Raw genomic sequence first — 22,173 nt, 5'->3', positions numbered from 1 at the left:
ACCCGCACTAAATGACACATTTCTTCAGCTGATGCATTCACTTTAAAGTTAATTTGAATGTTTCCATTTCACTGGACCAGAGTGAATTCGAGAATTACAAAGAGACATAACAACAAAGCATCTATGATCCTGTTTAATAAGTGAGATAGCTGTTCAAAGGCTGACATGGCTTTTAATGTATTTCTGTATTTGCATCCTTAGCTTCTGAGTGTATTGCTGTTTATAATTGCCTTCAAAATTCATCAGCTTTGATCGCCTGCTGCAAATAATTATTCTAAAAATGTGACTATGACAGATAATCTTGTGTTTTTTTTAATGCAAATGTGTAAATTATAGAGCCTGGAATTCTGTCTCCCCATTCCATTAAGGTTAAATGTTCCCTCTGTGAATAAACAGTTGTGGTAATATGGGTTTGCATATTCACGGCACATTTGTGCTGCTAAGTCACTTCATTAGTCTAGTCAGCAACTTAGTGTAACAGCTTAACAGAAATGTGTATTTGCTTTGCATGAGCTATTAAACATTATGAAGTGAAAACATTTTAATATATGCTAACATAAAAGAGTTATATGATAATTCCAGCAAGGACTAGCTGGCACAGTTTGCAAGCAATTCCTTAAGTAGTGCTGCACTTCCATGTTCATTTTACCTGGACTGGATGGTGAAATTATCCCCACCCCTTCAACGACTTCTTTCCAGTCATTAACCAATCAGCAGCTTCCCCTACTGACTGAAATGCTTTCAGCCAGTAATATGCTTTTAAGAACATAAGAACATAATAAAGTTTACAAACGAGAGGAGGCCATTCGGCCCATCTTGCTCGTTTGGTTGTTAGTAGCTTATTGATCCCAAAATCTCATCAAGCAGCTTCTTGAAGGATTTCTTGACATTTATCCCAGGTGTAAGATTCCCCAACTTACTGGACAAGCTCAAATGATACATGTTTACTGGGGATTGAACCCAGGAACTTCTGTCGTGAAAGCAGATCGATAACCACTACACTATGTGATACCCTTTGACCCAGAATACACTGCAGAGGTCAAATGAAATAAGAAGTGCAAGTGTTACAGATTTCCTGAGATTAAGGCATGGAAATTGAGAAATTTCATAGTACCAGGTATCATGTTGTGTTTCTTGTTTTTCAAAATTTAGCTTTTAATAAAGTGAATACTTTTAATCTTGTTTTTAGTGATGGACTGCTCCTTAAATACAGTATCAACAATACGTGTAAGCTTTCCCTTCATTATATTAGCCTTTTACAAACTGAAATACACAGTGGTTTTAATAGTACAATTTAATTTAAAACAAAAACAAAAGTCAGCATGGCGCAATGTATATGTTTAACATGTTGATATGCAATGCATATATTGTGCAACAACCTTTAATTACCAAATATACATTAATGGCTTGTTCCAGAAACATGACAACATGTATTTAATTCTGATTGGTAGCATATCAACAACATATTTCTTTAACTCTGTACATGTGATACACAGTCAAGAAGGCAGATTTTTAAAACTTAATCATATTTACATTCATGCATTATTTTTTCACACTTTATTTATACATGATATGATACACTGGTATGTTGGGTATATTGTAGGTATATGCAGTTATATGTCACAATGCAAGGTCTGTTCACACTGGTGATCTCCAAGCTACAGGGCGCATCCTGCACTCCGGGTGGAGTGCCTTTACTGGATGTGCAACTAGGGAGCCCCACTCCTACTGTTCTAACCAAAGGCTTTTATATATATATATATATATATATATATATATATATATGATATATATATATATATATATATATATATATATATATATACACACACACAATTATGTTTTTTTTTTTTTTTTTTTATATTTTATAATTCTATATTTTTTAAAAATTTAACTCTGCTCAGCGATATGAAGAAAGAACACCTTACTGTTTTTATTTATTTATTTATGTTAGACACTAAGATTTAGCAACATTGAACTCATCCCGCACTTGTTTAGTCAGGGGACTCAGACGTGTTCAGACTGAAAGGTGAGTTATTGGAATATGTTTATGGTAAGAGACCTAGAGCACAACTAAAGTGTTAAAACGTGTCCATTCTTGAGATCAGCACTTGCTCCACAGAGGCCAATCGTAACTTCAAGCTCTTAATCAAAAAATCTTTAGTGCTACTAAAAGCTGCAAAGCACACTTATGCACAGGTCCAGAGTAGGGGGTTCACTGCATGCAAGCACAGATACTTACTGTTTTGGCATAACTGATTTGAGTTCATTTAAATGTGATAAAGATGAGGGGCCATTTCCATTACATAAAAAGGGATGTCTGCTTTCAAAAGAATGGTAGAAAAGGTCGATGCACCAAGACACTTTCCTTTGCTGAATTCAGCCACGATGCCAGACCTCAAGAACTTTTGGAAATACAAAACACGTGAAACATTCCATTCCATTCAAACCCTCCATTTAAAAAAAAAAAAAAAAAAAAAAAAAAAAAAAAACTAAAATCAAAAGACTTTGTTTTGAACCACGAGCATCCTTAGCAGTGAATGCCTTCGCCCAGCTTTTGTCAGACCCCCTGTTCTCATGCAAAGTGATGCTTTTACAGCACAGACCTCTTCAGCAGGATCCCAAGGTTTATTCTTTTTGGTCGAGAGGGGAGATTTCATTTAGAAAGAGAAGGATAAGCTGGTAATCACATTAAGTATTTGACAGAGTATTTCCTACTTCATATTCCACAGCTTCCTGTCTTCTCTAAGCTTTTATTCACTATTTATGGCCAGTTTTCTCTCATACCTCCTGGAGTTTGCACCCTCAAAGGAGAAGGACCTGCTGGGAAATGTACTGCCTCCAACACAGTCACTACTGTTTGTCAGTGTCTTGAAAATAGTTACCAGTGTCACAGAAAGTACAAAGTACAGTGTTGACACATTAAACAGTTACATGAACCTGCTTGAAAAGGTCCAAAATCCCTACCAGGTAACTCAACATTGTTATGGACAACAGTATACCAGGTACAGTACCAGTGTGACTTAAAGAAGACTCTTTGTAAAATCACACTGAAATGACTTTTTTCTATATTTTAACCAAAGTGTTTTTTTAAAGGCTTTTTGTTTGTTTGTTTTTTTTTGTATGTGAAAGAAAGCCCCTACCCATTCCAGTTATACTGTAAAACAAAAAATAAATAAACTCTGCTTCAATAACCAGTGTGTTTATTTCTAGTCTTGTAACTTTCAAATGTTTTTTTTCCTTCTCATTTTGAAAAGTAAATGCACGTGTACAAATTAGGGACAAACAGCTTTTTAGGATGAGTTTATTTTTGGAACTTCTCTATATATTCTGAGATGCTCAGTAACATGGGGGGAAATACAAATCAAACTGATGGTTTCCTTAACTGAACTACAGTACTTTCTGTTTCTTCGACACCCACACTTCACAAGCATCTCATCTCTGACAGAACTCACAAGAACAGTTTAGCAGGTTGACTGTGGCAATGTGATACATGTTGCTATGTTATGACTGTTTAACAAATATTTTAGTAGGTTATATACTTAATGAACATTAAATTAGCCAATAAAATAACTTTCTCTTGAGGCAAAGCCAGAGTAGAGAGGTGACGATGGCCATGCATTTCATGTTCAGAGACAGACAAGGCAGCAAGCTTTTCAGAGGCAGGCTTCTGAATATGACCACAGTCCCAGTATTTCAGGAAGCTGATGACAGCGGAGCAATGAAATAAAATAAATACAAAACAAACGGAAGCCATTTAAAAAAAAAAAAAAAAAAAAAAGGTTCACAACCGTGAAAATTCAGATGGAACCTAGAGTAGGTGGATATTTAATTTACTTGTACGTTGTAAAATACATTGAAAACATCAACAGTCTTCTGCCAGGGGAAAAATATAACAAGGCAAATGAAATAAACTGTGGGATTTAAAAACAGCACCTTTTTTTAAATCTTCCATAAACGATGCTGGTGCCCAAAAAAAGCAAACCATAGCTACTTCGAATTGCATAGTCAGGGAACTGGAAGTCTGGTCCTAGTTTTTAAAGCATGCAGTTTTTTTGGTTTACAAAATTGGCACCAACCATCTATCCCTCTTCATTCACATTGTTGGTTTATTGTTTTGGGGTAGAGTGTAATGGTCAGACCATGCAGACAGTGCCTTGATTTTAGGCTCAAATGGGCTGCCCCTTCTCTTGTATTTCATGCCAAATAACAATGCCCTGGTGCAACATCAAACGAAGACAGAAACAATAAAGGCAGAGGAATCTAAAAAGTTGTTGCATTCAACAAAGACTGCATGCAGTTTTTTTTTTTATTTACATTCTAGTTTTTCTTTTTTTTTTTTTTCAAATGTCTATGCAAAGTTTTTTTTTAATTTTATTTTTTTTTATCCAAGTTACTGTGATTGACAGGTTCATTCTTGCTTCTGACAAACATCAAGACTTCAGAGCGAGGCTGCCTCCCTGCTCTGAATATCTTATATGTGTGCACTTTGAAAAGGAGGTCCTAAGCCCCAAAGCTTGCTCTCACTTTATCTCTATTTCTTCCATTTCCCAGTGAAGCCATGGTACACAGGCATGGTTTGGTCGTGTATTCAAATTTCATCTCCTCTGTCATATGTTTGGGAGTAGCTGTGTTTTGGAAGGGAGTGGGGTCGAGGGTCTGTCTGTCCTTCCTCTTTATCCTGGATCTTATACGACCGTATTGTTAGCATCTACCGTTTTCTTGTTTCGGGAGGCCATTGCATATTCACCTCGGCTTGTTCCATTCTCTTCCTTTCGCAGTGGTTTCCTGAAGCAGAAGAAAGATAAGGGGACTTATTCACCCAACAGTGGCTACAATGATGAATTTAAATAATATATGTTTTCACAAATTAGATATTAATTAATAATGGTAGAAGACTGAAGACTGGGATGCCACATCACATGACTAACGTACACTTGGACCAGTTTTTAGGTGAACTTTCTTGAGCCAGAAAGTCACGGTTATACTGAAAGTACTTTAACAGCATGCAAGATCAATTTTATCCTGTCATGAAACTGAGCAACAGCTTTCTTTCCAGATCATGCCATTAGTCTCTCCATATCCCCCAAGTCATCACCTTGGAAACAAGGTAAAGTCTCTCCTGTGAATTGGTAAAATAACACAGCAGTACTACAGGTACTGATATGATGATGTAATATCCATAATGCACAATCTCAGCTCAGCAGGTTAGTGTTTAAAGATATATGACTCTTAAAGACAAGAGAGAGCCTGAATTAACTCCCAGTACAGTAAATTAAAGCTAGGGGTCCATTCAACAGTGATAAATGAAGGTAACATCAGCTGCTAGTGTTATTGATCTTTTTAAATATGAATGGTTTATAACTGTTAACTTTAAACAACACTGGTTTCACATTGTTTACTACAACTGTACATTACTTCCCACTACACTGAAGAAAACTATCCTGTAGCTTGAACTTATTTTAACATCACGCAATGAATGAGTGCACAAATAAGAGACCGCTAGAGATTGCACGCTGTCGAACCCAACCTTCAATACATTTACATAACCTTCTATTCTTTAAAGTAGGCCACTTTAGACACTGAAGTCGAGCACAGTGACGTGTGGCAGGATGATGCCCTAATATAAAAGCGAATCTCTTAACAATCTCGCTGAAGGTTGACTGTTTAAAGGACCTTCTGATGTTGCCCAGCATTTTACTTTCATGTTTACATGCCTTAAAGAGCAACTTGCTGTGAGTTTCAAATATCCCAGATATCTCAACTAATGCATTCTTCTTCTTGTTTAAACCAATTTTGTATATAAAATTGAATCATATCCTGGTGACCTTTTAGTTAAATGCACTCCTTAATAGTTTTTAGACATGTCTTCTCTCTAGGTACAGTTGGTACACTATAGTCTAACAATTAACCTGTCCCATTGTTCTATGTGTTATTTATATTTCTTATTTACACCATAGCTCTATAAACTTTACAAAGGTCGTTTTAGCTGTATTGCCTGTAAGACAAATAACATGAATTCTCTGGCTACTGCTTAGGTGGTTAGAAATGACACTGTCACTCCAATAGGGGAATGGGGCCACCCTTTGTAAGGGGTTGTTTTAAGACTACAGAGCTGTCTCTATGGAGCTGAATGCCTTCCTCTGCATCTCAAGCCCAACAGCAATGATGGATTAGGGGTCTGTGGAAGAACCAACGGCTTAGCATCTGGTTTTTAAATTTTTTTTATTATTATTATTATTACACATTTCCAGGTTCGAACCAGAAAGCAGAAAGCCTTTATTTACTATTCATAAACATTTCAATACTGACATATTAAGTGCCACTGGCATTTTAAATGTCACCTTTTACAATAGTTTTAGAATAGTGTTCTGCTGCTGTTTCTGCAATACTCTGCTTTATGCCATAGCAAAGCAATTAGGTTCCATGTGACTGAATAATGTGCCTCAGGAGCCAGAGCAGTGACAGAATCCACGGAGCGACAGCATACACTAATTCATAGCAATGCCTGACACAATGGGGCAATAAACAGTATAAAAAAGAAAGACTTTAATTTGTATTAACTGCTTAGAAAATATAATTTATGCAAGACAAAATTCTACAACCTGTTGAACAAAGTAAAAAAAAAGAAAAAAGCTTTTTATCACGCTTGTCAAATTGCTTAAAGTGAAATCCTGAATAAAGAAAAGGTCACTGGCCTTTCAGATCTGCTGAAAAGAGCGGTTTGAGCTGATGCATGTGTCAATTAATACTGCTTTTGATAAAAATCATGGTTAGGTTTTTATAAAGAAACAGGAACAGCATGGGAAAACTACTATAGATTGGACCTGTTCCTAGGTGCCTGTACAGTAAATGACTCCACATAACTGATAAGTTACTTGCATACCTGCTACCCAAGGAACATGATATCGTTGAGGGTAATAGATTAAATGTGGGGCCTCACTTGGAATGTACTCCCTCCCTGCCATACTCCTTGGCAGGCTGTTTTGTATGTATAGGAGGATATATTAAAACACTTTACTTTCATTAGCTACTTCAATACCACACCACAGTACAATGTATTGCAGTAGCTCTGCTGTTTCATTTCATTAACGCATAGACTTAACCAGTCATTTCAAGTCAACATTCCTAGCAATTAAAACTACTATTACAATAGCTTGTATAGTTAATAACATTTATACTGGCATAAACAGTCAGCGTACTGGCAAAATCCAGTCAGCTGTGGCTTTAACTCATAAAGCCTTGAAACCCAGAGTGGTCTATGATAAAGTTGAGTTCAGAAGCTGCTCTACTGTTTGAGTTACCAGCTATAGAAATATACAACACAGGCCTGTGTCTTTATCTTTGCTAGCACCAGTGCCTTACCAACTGCTGTTATATGGTGTGATTTTATACTGCTGGCAATAGAGAGTAAGTGTTCACTAGATGCCCGTGGTTCTTCTGAACATAAAGAGATTTTTGCTCATTCAGCATTTGGTTATGAACATGTTACTTTGTTTGACCTTCTTACGCTGACCACCACTGGCCCACTAAGGTGTGGCTTACATTAAAAAAAAGGGAAATATTGATACTAATGACTTGCTTACAGACGTAACTGATTTTGCTTCATAAATTCGAATGAAACCTGTTGAATAATGTTGTGTTAACATTTTGAATAACATACTGCTTTGAAGTTTTCCATATACTTAACGAAAAAAACGGACAAAATGGAAAAATGTGACATTTCAAAATCAAACATGAAATACTGCTCTGCTAATTTGGTTTCAGGTAGACTTTTGTAACATCGTTTTGTAGTTACTTTCATTACATTATGTAAAATATAAGATCAAAATTTTAGATGATGCAAAACTTTTGTCCATAACTGTACTCCTCTTTGTTGATTGAATAACTCTGTGACAAGACATCAAAGGGCATTATCCATAAGCCTCTTCTTATCAGCAGCGGCCAGGAACTATTAGCTTGGCACCAGGAAAGGGCAGAGTAATGCTTCAGAACATTTGAAAGCACTCCCCCCGCCCCCCATGGCATGTTAGGTTCAGAGTGTACTACATTAGCCAGATCACTTTGTTTTTGACACTTTTGCTATTTCATTGGCACGTTCAATGTCTGTCCTCCTACAGTATGATGTTAGTCCATAGTTCATTAAAATAGAGAAATAACGCTGGTCATAATGTTGACTTTGTGTTTTAATCTTTACATCCCTTTAATTTGAACTACAATGGCAAAGAAGCAACAGTACATTTATATACAGTATATATCCATAATGTAGAACAGAGAAATGACACAGGTTATGTATTTTGTTTTCCCCTCTACCCCTGCCCCTTCTACGTACTGCATTTTAGAAGTGAGGCACACAGATTTTATATTTTGGTAGATGAACATTACTATTTTTGATAGCGTTACTTACTTTTACTTATTTTTTCTCTATTTCTGTCTTTTTTACCCGGGTCAAATTGAAATTAAAGCCAAATGGGCTTGAATTCTGTATATTTTATTATTTCACTGAGAGAAAAAAAAAACGGATTAAATTACATCCAATGGAAATATGAACTCTAATTAAACAAAAACAAAACAAAAAAAACATCTTGCCTCTTAAATGCCATGCAGTCAAACCTCTGACAGTTGGGTCATTTTTATATGGAGTGGAGATTTAATGAGAATGGGGAAGGGAATGCTAGTGGGCAGGGGGGGTGGGTTATATTTAGTAAAAAAAAAAAAAAAAAGGAAAAAAAAAGTATATATGCTGCTTTTCTCATTACATCTGTCAGACGGCTCCAGAATTATAATGACTAGAGAACAAAGCGGGAGAAACAATTTATTGCAACAAGGCCAATTCATTTAATAAGAAGTACTGTCGCCCAAGCGGAGCCCTTCAGAAGCATATGCTGAGGCTGGCAGTGAATGATGGAGCCGGGTCAGATGCTGTCTTTTCAAGAGCTGGTCTGGGGATAGCAGGAGCCATTCACTGCAGATGGCTGCCTCCCTTAGCAGATGCTCCATTATCCAAACTGGAAACGCAGTTCAAGCAGCAGAGAAACATTCAGGAGCTGTTAAATGCTTGAGTACAGGCTAGTTCGGAAAGGATACTGGTACGGGGGCTGATATTAGACTGCTACTGTTGCGAGGACAAAACAGCAACAAAAAGAAATGTTTGGCGGCTGTATTCTTCATGTGATATTTCATCTTAAATAGTTTTTTTTCCCCTCAATTTCCTCATGTCAGGGGAACTGAGGGGTGTAAACAGGCAGCCATACAGAGACGGAAAAAGAAGAGGACCTCAATGGTTATTAAATATTCAACGAAATATGCTGAAACAATGACTCCATTCACAAAGCTTCAACTCATGAGTCATTTAAAGGCTGTTTATAAAGGCTGTTTTGATGAATAAATCAGTCTTATATTTCTGTACCAGAATACAAAACAGTTTCATGAATATCCAATCTTTTATAACTAATTACGACTTAAAATAACTTATTGAGTTATTGTTTCCATGAAGGTAACACAAAACACTATGATAAAGCTATGGGCGATATAGAGTCAGACGGTTTTCAATCAAGTATTTGCATCTTGCATTGACTCAAATAATATTAATTCCATTAACTTGTGACTTAGCTTTCTTTTTTTTTTTTTTTTTTTTTTTTTTACTGCTCAATAAAAATAAAATCAGCGATCTATACGAGAGATCCAGCTTGTATTCAAGCTCAGACTTGATCTGTTGAGTGCTGATAAAACTACTTTTAAGCAGGTGTTTCCTTTCGGTATAACAAACACCCACCAGATAAACCTTTATCTCACCTCAGTTGAACAACTAGGTAGAAGCTACAGGACCTCAAGCAGAAACAAGATGCTGCATCTCAATTGTGTTACCATTGGGAAATTAGGCTGAACCATTCCAGTTTAATATATGATGCTTTACCTACGTCATCTTCTCCTTTGATTCAACAAAGATCTTAAATAATATATTATATATGGGGATGGCAGGTGGTGGAGTGGCTACATTCTGCCTTTTCATGCAAAATAAAAAAAAAAAAGAAAATAATTACAGATTTACAAATACTCTACTGTTTTTCTTCTGTGTCCGAAAAGCCAAGTTTTAGACATTACTGATGCCCTGCTTGTCTGCTGACCCTCTTAGATGCCCCTGTTACACTCAAGTCAGGCTGTCTTTCACCTGGGCAGAAACAACAAATAAACTGAATCATATTGCATGAAGCAGCAAATCCTTTGCCTTTACCACTGCACCTGCTGCACAATTAACAGGTTTCAATGATGTTTCGATGAAGAACCAAAGCCGGTGCTGTGTTTTGTGCGCTTTTCAAAAACATACAACAAAAAAGAAGAACCCTATTATTAAGGATCTGGCTTTAATGTCTATAAAGGTCCAGGCAGGAAGAACCCCACTGCTTCTCACTCGTGCTCACTTTGTATTTATTTTTTTAACAGCGGGTTAGATTTATAATGAATAGTTTTCTGCTTTCCTCTGAGGGATTTCACCAGTAATATAATGAATCTCATAAATACCGTCAGGCTTTTAGCTCTGTTGAGAGGTGAAGAGATCCCTCAGTCTGAGGACATCATTAAAGAAACATAAAAAATTAATTTAGATAAGCAGATTCAGGCCTAACATATTGTTGGTTCTGCTATTTAAGAGACTATCACCTTGAAGAGGCCCTGACGGACTGAAAACTCAAAAAAGTAAATGTTTGTACTACCCCTTTACAATTTTCGCTTTACTGTATGGTACCACAGTTGCAATAAAAGGCAGAGACCAATTAACTAATTAATTTTTCCACCCATTTATTTAATCTGCTGGTTTAGGACAGAATACCAAACAGTAATTCTTAAAACTTTTAATTACAAGTCTATTCTGCCTATTCTGCAATGTCCTTATAAATGATCCAAAATAGTCTGTACTATAAATGTTTATGACAATACCATTTACTTCCCATCTCAGCAAAATGATGTGTGCCTTTTAAAACGCTCACAGCATCAAAAACATTAACCTCAAGATAAAACTATAATAACTAACAGGGATAAACTTTTTATTAAAGCCAACATAAAAAAATGTCCCAAAGAGACTTGGTAGAACTTTCTGTCACTCACTGAGTTAGAACTAAAACACATGGAGTGATTAGGAATCATGAAGCCGCAATACACAAGCAAATAACCATCCTCGACTGAAGAACAGGAGGACCTGTCGTAATACTGCTACTGCCAATGAGAGCTAAGACATTTGATAAACTAATAGCAGTGTGTAATGGTTCATAATATTGATATCAGTTATGGTATGTGAAAAATATAAAAAGCAATGTGACAGAGGTTTAAGATCCATTGCCTTCATCTATTTAGAGCCCAAGGGGACCACCCCTCTGAAGGAGAAAGGGGCCAGCCTCCTTGCCCACCCAATTCCTGACCTCTCCTTTTAGGGCTACAAAGTAAGGTACCCTGCTTAACTGAGCACACCAAATGAATGTCACTAAACCAGATTTATGCGCAGAGGGAGAAATGCTAATGCACTGTAATTGTGACTTCTGTGTGTGGTGTTTCTAAAGTGGCTGCCTATGTTGTTACTAGCTATTTTAGACAAAAGTGTCAAGGTGGCAGTATTTGCATGGCAGGTTCCTGCTATTGCAGTAAGCAGGTAAACCTTAATTCCTGCAGTCTTTCAAAATCAAGTCGATGTTATAAATATAGGTTTGCTGTAGTTCTAGGGGCTCAGCTCAGCTCACTACACTAATCCTACTGCTTCCTCAACCTTTATAGTCCAGGCTCACCTTCCACTACTTGTTCTGTAAGTCTTTCTCTTCCACCTCCCCTCCACTTCCTATGTCTCCCTTCTGGGGATCGGTGGTCCATCACCACTCGGCCTTGGTGACCCCTGACCGAAGTTGGAGGGCAGCTCCTATCAGTCCAGAAGGCAAGATCCTGGGCCAAACTGTCAATCATCCCACACTACACTTTACATCTTAGAATTGCTGGGTTTCGATCTTAGAAGTAGCACTTTAATTGCAAAAATTGTATTTCCAGGTCCTAAATTGAAAATACACAAAGGATTCACTCCGCTAACCCAGCGGGAAGAACATCTCTCCAAAATGTAACTAATAATTGAAAAAAGAATGCACGCACCACATTATGAAGGTTAAATTATGATACTCAATCTTTAAGAAAAGTACTGAACCATAGAAGCATTGTAATTGAAACGAAGTAGTTTCTTGAATTGTGATGAGATTCCTGTATTGTCTAAACAGGCTTTCTGTTTGTGCACTGGTTATGAAAGCTACTTCCTATATCTTGGCTTCCAAGAAGATTAAATTCCACCTCTTCATTAAAATACGTAACACACTCAGCAAATACTCCCAGCGGAACTGTTAGAATGAAAGTGGAGTATATTTGTCATTGTGATTAATAAACCAAATGAACTAGTAAGTTAACGTGAAAATAAATCCTGCCTATTACTGTCGCACACATGCAGAAAAATGAGATGACTTACAACACAGATGGTAAAAACACTGCAATGTTGGCACTGCATTACAATACAAGTCATGCTGATAAATGCAGTCTCCAGTGCTATAGCATACAGTCTGTCACTACTCTTCTATGGAGTTTTGTGAAAGCTGGGAAGGAGATCTTATGGGGCCATTGTGTTATGCAACTGGGTCTCTATAAAAATAAAAAAAACAGCAATCCTGAAAAGGTTTCTTCCTGGGCCGAGGACATGGGTCTGATCTGACATCCCTGTGCAATAAAGGCAGCGCTATTATATTATAGCATTAAAAAATGGTGAACATATAGGTCTGTGGGAATATCCTTCACAAAACTCTGCATTCTGAATACATATTTATTGTATAACATCAGCAATCAGTCTAATCAGGAAGCACCTGACAACCATACACCCACTATGTACCCTCTATTAAAATCTGATGTCTTGTCTAGTGTGTGCATGTGTCAGAGCTCTTTAAAATGACTTTTCTTTTAAGTGTGGAATACTAATAAGCCTTAAGGTGTGTCTTATAATATCAAACAGCTTCCTCATAAGCAGAACTTGCTCTTCTGTTTCAAAGGAACAAGCAGGGGTGAACATGGTGAGAAAAAGTTCAGATGCTATAAGTACCGAGGGTTTTGCTCAAACAATGTCTCTTATTGATTTCAATCACTGTCTGCTTCCCAGATATCGCAGTCTGATTCAGTTTATTTCTTTATTTATTTCCCTGCTTGTCTGCCTGCCAGCCTACCTGTGGGAAATATAGTGCATCCTGCAACCTCTTGTTAGCAACTATGGCAGGGATGATGTCTCATCCCAAAATCGCTTTCATCTCTCAGTTGACGTATTCCAGTAAAACAGGGCTATCTTGCCTCTATTACATTAGAGATCGAGGGGAAATCATAGAGGACCATTTAAAGAGATCAGCTACCTTGGCTGCATATGATGTTTTAAACTTACATACAGTGGGTTGTGAAAGTATTGACCCCCCTTAGCATTTTTCCTATTTTGTTGCCTTACAACCTGGAATTAAAATTGATTTGTATTTGGATTTCATGTAATGGACATACACAAAATAGTCCAAATTGGTGAAGTGAAATGAAAAAAATAACTTTAAAAAAACGTTTAAAAAAATTCTAAAAAATAAATAACGAAAAAGTGGTGCATGCATATGTATTCACCCCCTTTCCTATTAAGCCTTTAAATAAGATATGGTGCAACCAATTACCTTCAGAAGTCACATAATTAGTTAAATAAAGTCCATCTGTGTGCAATCTAAGTGTCACGTGATCTGTCACATGGTCTCAGTATATATACACCTGTTCTGAAAGGCCCCAGAGTCTGCAACACCACTAAGCAAGGGGCACCACCAAGCAAGCGGCACCATGAAGACCAAGGAGCTCTCCAAACAGGTCAGGGACAAAGTTGTGGAGAAGTACAGATCAGGGTTGGGTTATAAAAAAATATCCGAAACTTTGAACATCCCTCGGAGCACCATTAAAGCCATTATTAAAAAATGGAAAGAATATGGCACCACAGCAAACCTGGCAAGAGAGGGCCGCCCACCAAAACACACGGACCAGGCAAGGAGGGCATTAATCAGAGAGGCAACAAAGAGACCAAAGATAACCCTGAAGGAGCTGCAAAGCTCCACAGCGGAGATTGTGGTATCTGTCCATAGGACCACTTTAAGCCGTACACTCCACAGAGCTGGGCTTTACGGAAGAGTGGCCAGAAAAAAGCCATTGCTTAAAGAAAAAAATAAGCAAACACGTTTGGTGTTCGCCAAAAGGCATGTGGAGACTCCCCAACCATATGGAAGAAGGTACTCTGGTCAGATGAGACTAAAATTGAGCCTTTTGGCCATCAAGGAAAACGCTATGTCTGGCGCAAACCCAACATCTCTCATCACCCCGAGAACACCATCCCCACAGTGAAGCATGGTGGTGGCAGCATCATGCTGTGGGGATGTTTTTCATCGGCAGGGACTGGGAAACTGGTCAGAATTGAAGGAATGATGGATGGCGCTAAATACAGGGAAATTCTTGAGGGAAACCTGTTTCAGTCTTCCAGAGATTTGAGACTGGGACGGAGGTTCACCTTCCAGCAGGACAATGACCCTAAACATACTGCTAAAGCAACACTCGAGTGGTTTAAGGGGAAACATTTAAATGTCTTGGAATGGCCTAGTCAAAGCCCAGACCTCAATCCAATTGAGAATCTGTGGTATGACTTAAAGATTGCTGTACACCAGCGGAACCCATTCAACTTGAAGGAGCTGGAGCAGTTTTGCCTTGAAGAATGGGCAAAAATCCCAGTGGCTAGATGTGCCAAGCTTATAGATACATACCCCAAGAGACTTGCAGCTGTAATTGTTGTAAAAGGTGGCTCTACAAAGTACTGACTTTGGGGGGGGTGAATACTTATGCACGCTCAAGTTTTCTGTTTTTTTGTCTTATTTCTTGTTTGTATCACAATAAAAAATATTTTGCATCTTCAAAGTGGTAGGCATGTTGTGTAAATCAAATGATACAAACCCCCCAAAAATCCATTTTAATTCCAGGTTGTAAGGCAACAAAACAGGAAAAATGCCAAGGGGGGTCAATACTTTCGCAAGCCACTGTAACTTTATAAGGAGCTATTCCTTGGTATGTTAGCAACTTGAAACACACAGATGGTTTGTTCTAAAGTGTTAATCTACACAGACTTCACTGGAGGAAGCCTGCCTAAGCTTAGGGCCTGTCTGTTGCTAAGTAAGCTTGTGCCATTTGTTTATGTTTGTTTGAGAGTGCTTTCATGTTATTCTTGAGGTGCAATTTTAAAACATTTCTGGCTTATAATACTGGCAGAAACTCAACAGTGCTTACCATCTGTCAAAGCTCAATTTCTTTTAAAATAAATACAACCAATTCAAAAACAACAAGTCCCCCAAAATAAATAAAAGTAATAAGAAATAAAAAGTGGGAGTGATATTATATTTGCGGTCTGAATGGACAAAGACATCACCAAACCATTGGCATGCATATAAAATGATAGCCCATGAGTAAACTGCTCCTTCAACCCTGAGGAGGGAGTTCTTGTCTTAGAAATGAAGTTGCACCCCAAGCTTCTCTTGCTGTGTCACCAAGACCCCCATCTGAAAAAGGCATCACTTTAATTGTGTACTCTCCTGGTAAAACAATTTGCTATACATACTGTGGCAGGCTGGTGAGTGGATAGAGGCCCAGAGACAGTCTGCTGTTCAAAAAAGTAACAATTTTATTATAAACACAAAAATAAAGTGCACAAGGGCAAGATAACACCAACACCAACACCAACACCAACACCAACACCAACACCAACACCAACACCAACACCAACACCAACACCAACACCAACACCAACACCAACACCAACACCAACACCAACACCAACACCAACACCAACACCAACACCAACACCAACACCAACACCAACACCAACACCAACACCAACACCAACACCAACACCAACCTGCTTCCTCAGCTCCCTCCCCCAAAATGAGAAGCAGAGGCCTCCTTTTATGTCAGGTGGCTGGGCGCTGATTGATCGTTAATTATCCTAATCAACTAATCAACCCCAGCCACCTGAACATAATAAACCCAGGCAGGTGGGGCAAATTAACCCCATCCCTGCCAATTTAAAAAGGGCAGAGCTTTGCTCTGCCACACATACATTTAAAAAACAGTAACACGCACAGTACTCCCACAGACAAGCTCTTCTTGGAAAATTATTTTTTACTATCACACATATCACTTTAAAATAAATAAATTAACAGATTGCCCCAGCTACGCTCAATGCACTCAACAAATAAAAATGTAACTCAAGTCTATCAAGGACTCTAGAGCCCACGGAGAAAAATTCAATTTTAGCAACTGCTTAAATGAGTGAATTCAACTGTCTCAAGGCAATCTTCCCTTTGACCATTTGTTTGGCTGTGTTGCAGATGTGAATTCCAAATACAGTTCATTCTCAAAATTACTCTAGCAGAATTAAACCCCATTGCATCAAAATGTAAACCTGTTTCTCACTGGCTAAAAAGAGGTATTTTTATCATTTCCAGGTCAACTGTTGTAACTGAACAAAAAAGATTTTATGCTACTGTAGATAAAACGACATGATTGTGCAGGCCTTGTTTCCCAAGCAAATGTTGAGAAATATATTCCCCAGTTGATTTACGACCAATAAATGTGATTCAAATTATGAAAAGGCTCAATACAATATGTTAAAAATATAATGCTTCAATACAGACAACACAGGACACACCAAAGGTAACATGAGTCTCATGTAAGCACTGCAGGGTATTCTGTGACACAGCATATAAACTTCTCAACGTCACGGTAACAAGATGTTTTCCAGCAATACATAGAGGAAAAGGCATGACCTTGGATAATATATACCCAGTATTTCCACTGAACAGGTTAGCAGTTTTTATTGAAAAAAATGTTTTTCCTTTATACTGTATACACAAAGTATCATCTTCACCTAGCTATACAGTACATAGCATCATGAAGGCACCACTTTCTGAGGCCTGGAGCTGGTAAATATATAATGTGTCTCTTTATAAAGTTTTTATAGTCTGTGTGCATGAGCATGTGTTTATGATCAACGTCAACAGCCTTTCACCCATTATGGTAATTCTTCCAAATGGCAATTAACCAAGGCTCAAGAAGAAACTTAGACAGTAAACTGATGACTGTGTGACACAGGGTAAGAGGAGTCAATATAAGACTGACCCATACAACCTATATGTCATACAGGTAATGCAGGCAAAGGGAACTTTACCAGGTCTGCAACAGCTCTTTCAAGAGAACCTGTTTTTTGCACAGACAGTGGTTAAGATTTGGGGCTGAAGGGGCCACATTTTAAGGCGCCACAGTGGTTGCTTGTCACTCTCCTGGGCTGTCCACATACCTGGATTATTGTTTGCAACACAACTGTGATTGGAATTCTCTGCAGTAATAGTATATAACACACTACTAAGAAATGCACTTAAATGTCTCCTACCTTTTTATTGCCTTGTAGCAGATGATGACCATGACCAGGAGAAAGACTAGCGTGGCACATCCCACTGTCCCGCCTACAACTACCTCCTTCCACCAGGGCTTTAACAGGGGCACCGTTGACTCAGCTGCTGTAAAGAGAGAGAAGAAAGGTTTATTGTGAGAATATTCACACGTTATTTCAACAGGTCCCCTGTTATACAGACACCAGGTTCACAAAGACATCCTTCTACAGTAAAAGACATTCGGTATACCTTTCTAAAGGCATACAGTATATTGTCACAGAACAGATGCTCATGCTTTTACATGCTTACACTATATATTGACTCTTTTTAACCTTTAAACAAAGGTGGTCATGTGACATTGCAATCACTCCAAGCCATCTCCACTGGATGTTTTTAAACTGAAGGACACTCGGTCAAGACCCACCTACTTGCTGACTGAGGACCAGCACAGCAAACCACTTGCTGCCCTTCCCCTCAACCAAGCCTAGCAGGCAGCAAGTCTAAATCGAGCGCCCATCTGTAAACAATAATTTAATCATACAAAACAACAAAAAAAAGATACAAAATGAACCTGTTTCCACATATAAAATTACACCAACAATAACTCCCCCCTGTGCAGGGCAATCACCCTGCCACACCATGGTTTACCATCGTTTCCAGTTGTTCACAGCCAAACCTAAGCAATGGATGTTACCCAACATGTCAGTTTCCATTTTTCTTTATGTAAGTTGTTACTGTATATGTGTAAACATGAAGTCCTAATACTAACCTTAACCTAATCAATTATAACAGATAAACTATACATAAGTGCCTTATTAATTGTTCTGCAAAATCCATTGTTGCCTGGTTAATATAACGCATGGCACCATTAGAGCATAAAATATTAACAAGATGTTATACGACATTTCATTTGTGAAATGACATTGTGGTTTTCTTTACAGTTTGTTAACATGTACCCTAAACTATTCTTAATAGGGCATCATTGATCATCTTTTGTTTCTAACTATGGCATAGCATTCCTAGAGCATTTGGTTTCAGTTTCTTATTGAAGTACATTCTTCATACTGTGTCTGGCTCCTTCTTACTGACAGCCATTCCCTGAAAATGTTTTCTGCTCATCCTGCTTCTTTAAACAAGCAATTACCAGGGGGCTCCCAAGTGGCGTATCCATTAAAAGCGCTCCACATGGAGTGCAGGATGTGCCCTACAGCCTGGGGATTGCAGGTTCAAGTCCAGGCTATGTCACAGCTGACTGTGACAGGGAGCTCCTAGGGGTATTGCACAATTGGCCAAGCGCTTCCCAGGTAGGGAGGGCCTAGGTCAGCAGGGGAATCCACAGCTCACTGCACATCAACAACCCCGCTGGCCAATATGGCATCTGGTTCTGCAGTGGAGCCTCCCAATCTGTGTTGTCCTCCAGCACTATAGGTCTGGTGGCCTCACTGTGGATCCAGAGTGCAAAAAATGACAGATCAGCAGGAGTCCGAGTCAGCAGAGGGGCTGCAAGGGTTGAGCCAAGGATACAGATAATAATTAGGCACACTAAATTTACAACCTCATTACTATAATTACACATTTAGCAGTACAACTGGATGGTTTATGATTTTAGGAGTATATTTACATGTTTCAGGTGGTGTTGGTGCTGTTGCAGCATGATTAATGAATGGCTATCTGCCCACTGACTGGCATTGTATACATTATTACATATTAAAAATAAACAGTGAAGTAAACTCTATAGGATTCAACATCATATAACATTTTATATAACACACTCAAACTATTAATTTAAAATAAGTAAAAAAGCAGTAAAATGCCTACATAGAGATTTCCTACAACCATCATTTGCTATTCAGCAAATACATACAAACATACTGTACTGACCTCCAAATGAATAAATACAAATGCATTAATATTAAATGTAACCTTTGTCATCAGTTAGATTCCAATTATGTTACTGATTCAGAAAGAGGTGCTAGGCTGCGCTTCGATGTTAGTTTTGCCCTTGTAAACATGTCCTTAGGGGCCTCCTTTCCTGATCCTTAACCAGCACTAACCATGACTGGTGACATAAATTATTCAAAAATTCTATCTGGATATCAGATTATATCTGAAACTATGAAGGATGATGTGGCACTGATTTTACTGATTAGTGAAGGCAATCCATGAGTTCCGTAATGCCTAGTGATTCACAAGTAGGCTTTGAGGGATAGCAGAAGAGTTGTAATGCAGTTTTGACTACAGTTGTTTTAATGGTATATTCCAGTTAACTGATGGTCAAATACAGACCTAAATATATATATATATATATATATATATATATATATATATATATATATATATATATATATATACACACACACACACACACACACACACACACACACACACACACACACACACACACACACACACAAAAACACACACACACACACATACATATATACAGCTCTGGAAAAAATTAAGACAACACTGCAAATTTTTCTTAAATCAGCATCTCTACATGTATGGCAGCCATTCCATTCCAGTGTCTGCTGAATTCCAACACAGGCACACCTCATTCTACTGAATGAGGTACTGATTAGGGGATCACCTGAACAAAATCTTATTTAACGAGGAAAAGTATAAAAACCACTCCTGTGGTCATCACTATCCTCTTGCAATAGGACCAGCTGGATGGAAAAACAGTGCTAGTAGTACCTCAAAAGTAACTGGAATCCAAAAATAACTATTGACCATGCCCAAAGAGTTGAAAAGGAAAGTTTTGAGTGAGGAAAAGAAGGGTTCAATTCTGGCTTTACTGGCAGAGGGATACAGTGAGCGTCGGGTTGCTTCCATCCTTAAAATTTCAAAGACGGCGGTTCATAAGATAAAGGTCAAGCAGCACACATTGGGGACAACAAAGCTACAGACCGGCAGAGGGCGAAAACGACTCTCCACTGACCGGGATGACTGTCAACTCAGCAACCGCAAACTCACTCAACTCACTCAACTCACTCAGCAACCGTAGGATGACATCAAGTGACCTACAAAAAGGATGGCAAACGGCAGCTGGGGTGAAGTGCACGGCGAGGACGGTTCGAAACAGGCTCCTAGGGGCAGGGCTGAAGTCATGCAAAGCTAGAAAAAAGCCCTTCATCAATGAGAAGCAAAGAAGAGCCAGGCTGAGGTTTGCAAAAGACCATAAGGATTGGACCGTAGAGGACTGGAGTAAGGTCAACTTCTCTGATGAGTCCAATTTTCAGCTTTGCCCAACACCTGGTCGTCTAATGGTTAGACAGAGACCTGGAGAGGCCTACAAGCCAGTGTCTCGCACCCACTGTGAAATGTGGTGGAGGATCGGTGATGATCTTGGGGTGCTTTAGCAATGCTGGAATCGCGCAGATTTGTCTTTGTGAAGGACGCATGAATCAAGCCAAGTACAAGGTTGTCCTGGAAGAAAACTTGCTTCCTTCTGCTCTGACAGTGTTCCCCAACTCTGAGGATTGGTTTATCCAGCAGGACAATGCTCCATGCCACACAGTCAGGTCAATCAAGGTGTGGATGGAGGACCACCACATCAAGACCCTGTCACGGCCAGCCCAATCTCCAGACCTGAACCCCATAGAAAACCTCTAGAATGTGATCAAGAGGAAGATGGATGGTCACAAGCCATCAAACAAAGCCGAGCTGCTTCAATTTTTGCGCCAGGAGTGGCATAAAGTCACCCAACATCAATGTGAAAGACTGATGGAGAGCATGCCAAGACGCATGAAAGCTGTGATTGAAAATCAGGGTTATTCCACCAAATATAGATTTCTGAACTCTTCCTAAGTTAAAACATTAGTATTGTGTTGTTTAAAAATGAATCTGAACTTATTTTCTTTGCATTATTCGAGGTCTGTCAACACTGCATCTTTTTTGTTATTTTGACCAGTTGTCATTTTCTGCAAATAAATGCTCTAAATGACAATATTTGTATTTGGAATTTGGAAGAAATGTTGTCAGTAGTTTATAGAATAAAACAAAAATGTTCATTTTACCCAAACACATACCTATAAATAGTAAAACCAGAGAAACTGATAATTTTGCAGTGGTCTCTTAATTTTTTTCAGAGCTGTAATTTTTTCCAGAGCATGTTTGTCAGGATCCTACTATAAAATACCTGTAGTATAAGTGCAAGAATAGAAACAGCAAATTAACATACCAGTACCCCAATCACAGCAAAAAATATTAGCGTACAAATAGTGCTGGCAAATGTTAGTTCCTTGTTCTTCATAAAGGGGAAAAAAAAACTCTTGACCAGAGTTTGACAGCGAAACATGAATTTTGTGCATACAACCACAACATGTTCATTAATTATTAATTTACAGCTCTCAAGAGACAACACAAATATTTCCTGAGCATCCCCTTCCCTAGTTTTTCAGATTAATAATATCAAAGTCAAGTAGAGGTAGGCAACCTTGGCACTTTCAATATATTCCATTCAGATTTTGTTCCAACCAACTCCTTCATTATTTAATTAACCTAGGAGGTCAAAACAATAATGAAGGATCTGGTTGGAAAAAGTCCTGTAATGAAATGCATGGGAAGTGCCAAATTTGCCTACCCCTGAACTATATTACACAACTTTCATAACCGTTTCAAAGTCTAATAATAATAATAATAATCTTTATATAGCACCATTCAT

The 22,173-nt window shown here is 38.3% G+C and overlaps 1 protein-coding gene across 4 annotated transcripts in view; it reads right to left on the bottom strand.

Annotated features, from left to right (window-relative positions):
- Positions 1-1,958: 1,958 nt before the first annotated feature.
- LOC121329484 (proline-rich membrane anchor 1-like) overlaps positions 1,959-22,173 on the bottom strand; it is a 38,702-nt gene continuing 18,487 nt past the window's right edge. For 2 of the 4 annotated variants that reach the window (XM_041275052.1, XM_041275049.1), the window contains exons 3-4: positions 17,507-17,633; positions 1,959-4,788 (exon numbers count right to left, since the gene is read on the bottom strand). In XM_041275052.1, coding sequence (XP_041130986.1) covers positions 4,689-4,788; positions 17,507-17,633 — 227 coding nt within the window. In that variant the 3' untranslated portion in view covers positions 1,959-4,688. Of the gene's footprint in view, positions 4,789-17,502; positions 17,634-22,173 lie in introns of those variants that run through there. The other 2 variants (XM_041275050.1, XM_041275053.1) reach the window with 2 other exon arrangements.

The sequence above is a fragment of the Polyodon spathula genome, chromosome 17 (genome assembly GCF_017654505.1).
Source record: "Polyodon spathula isolate WHYD16114869_AA chromosome 17, ASM1765450v1, whole genome shotgun sequence".
Classification (NCBI taxonomy): Eukaryota; Metazoa; Chordata; class Actinopteri; order Acipenseriformes; family Polyodontidae; genus Polyodon; species Polyodon spathula.
The sequence above is the reverse complement of the archived record's forward strand: the minus strand, read 5'-3'. Positions and strand labels throughout refer to the sequence as shown.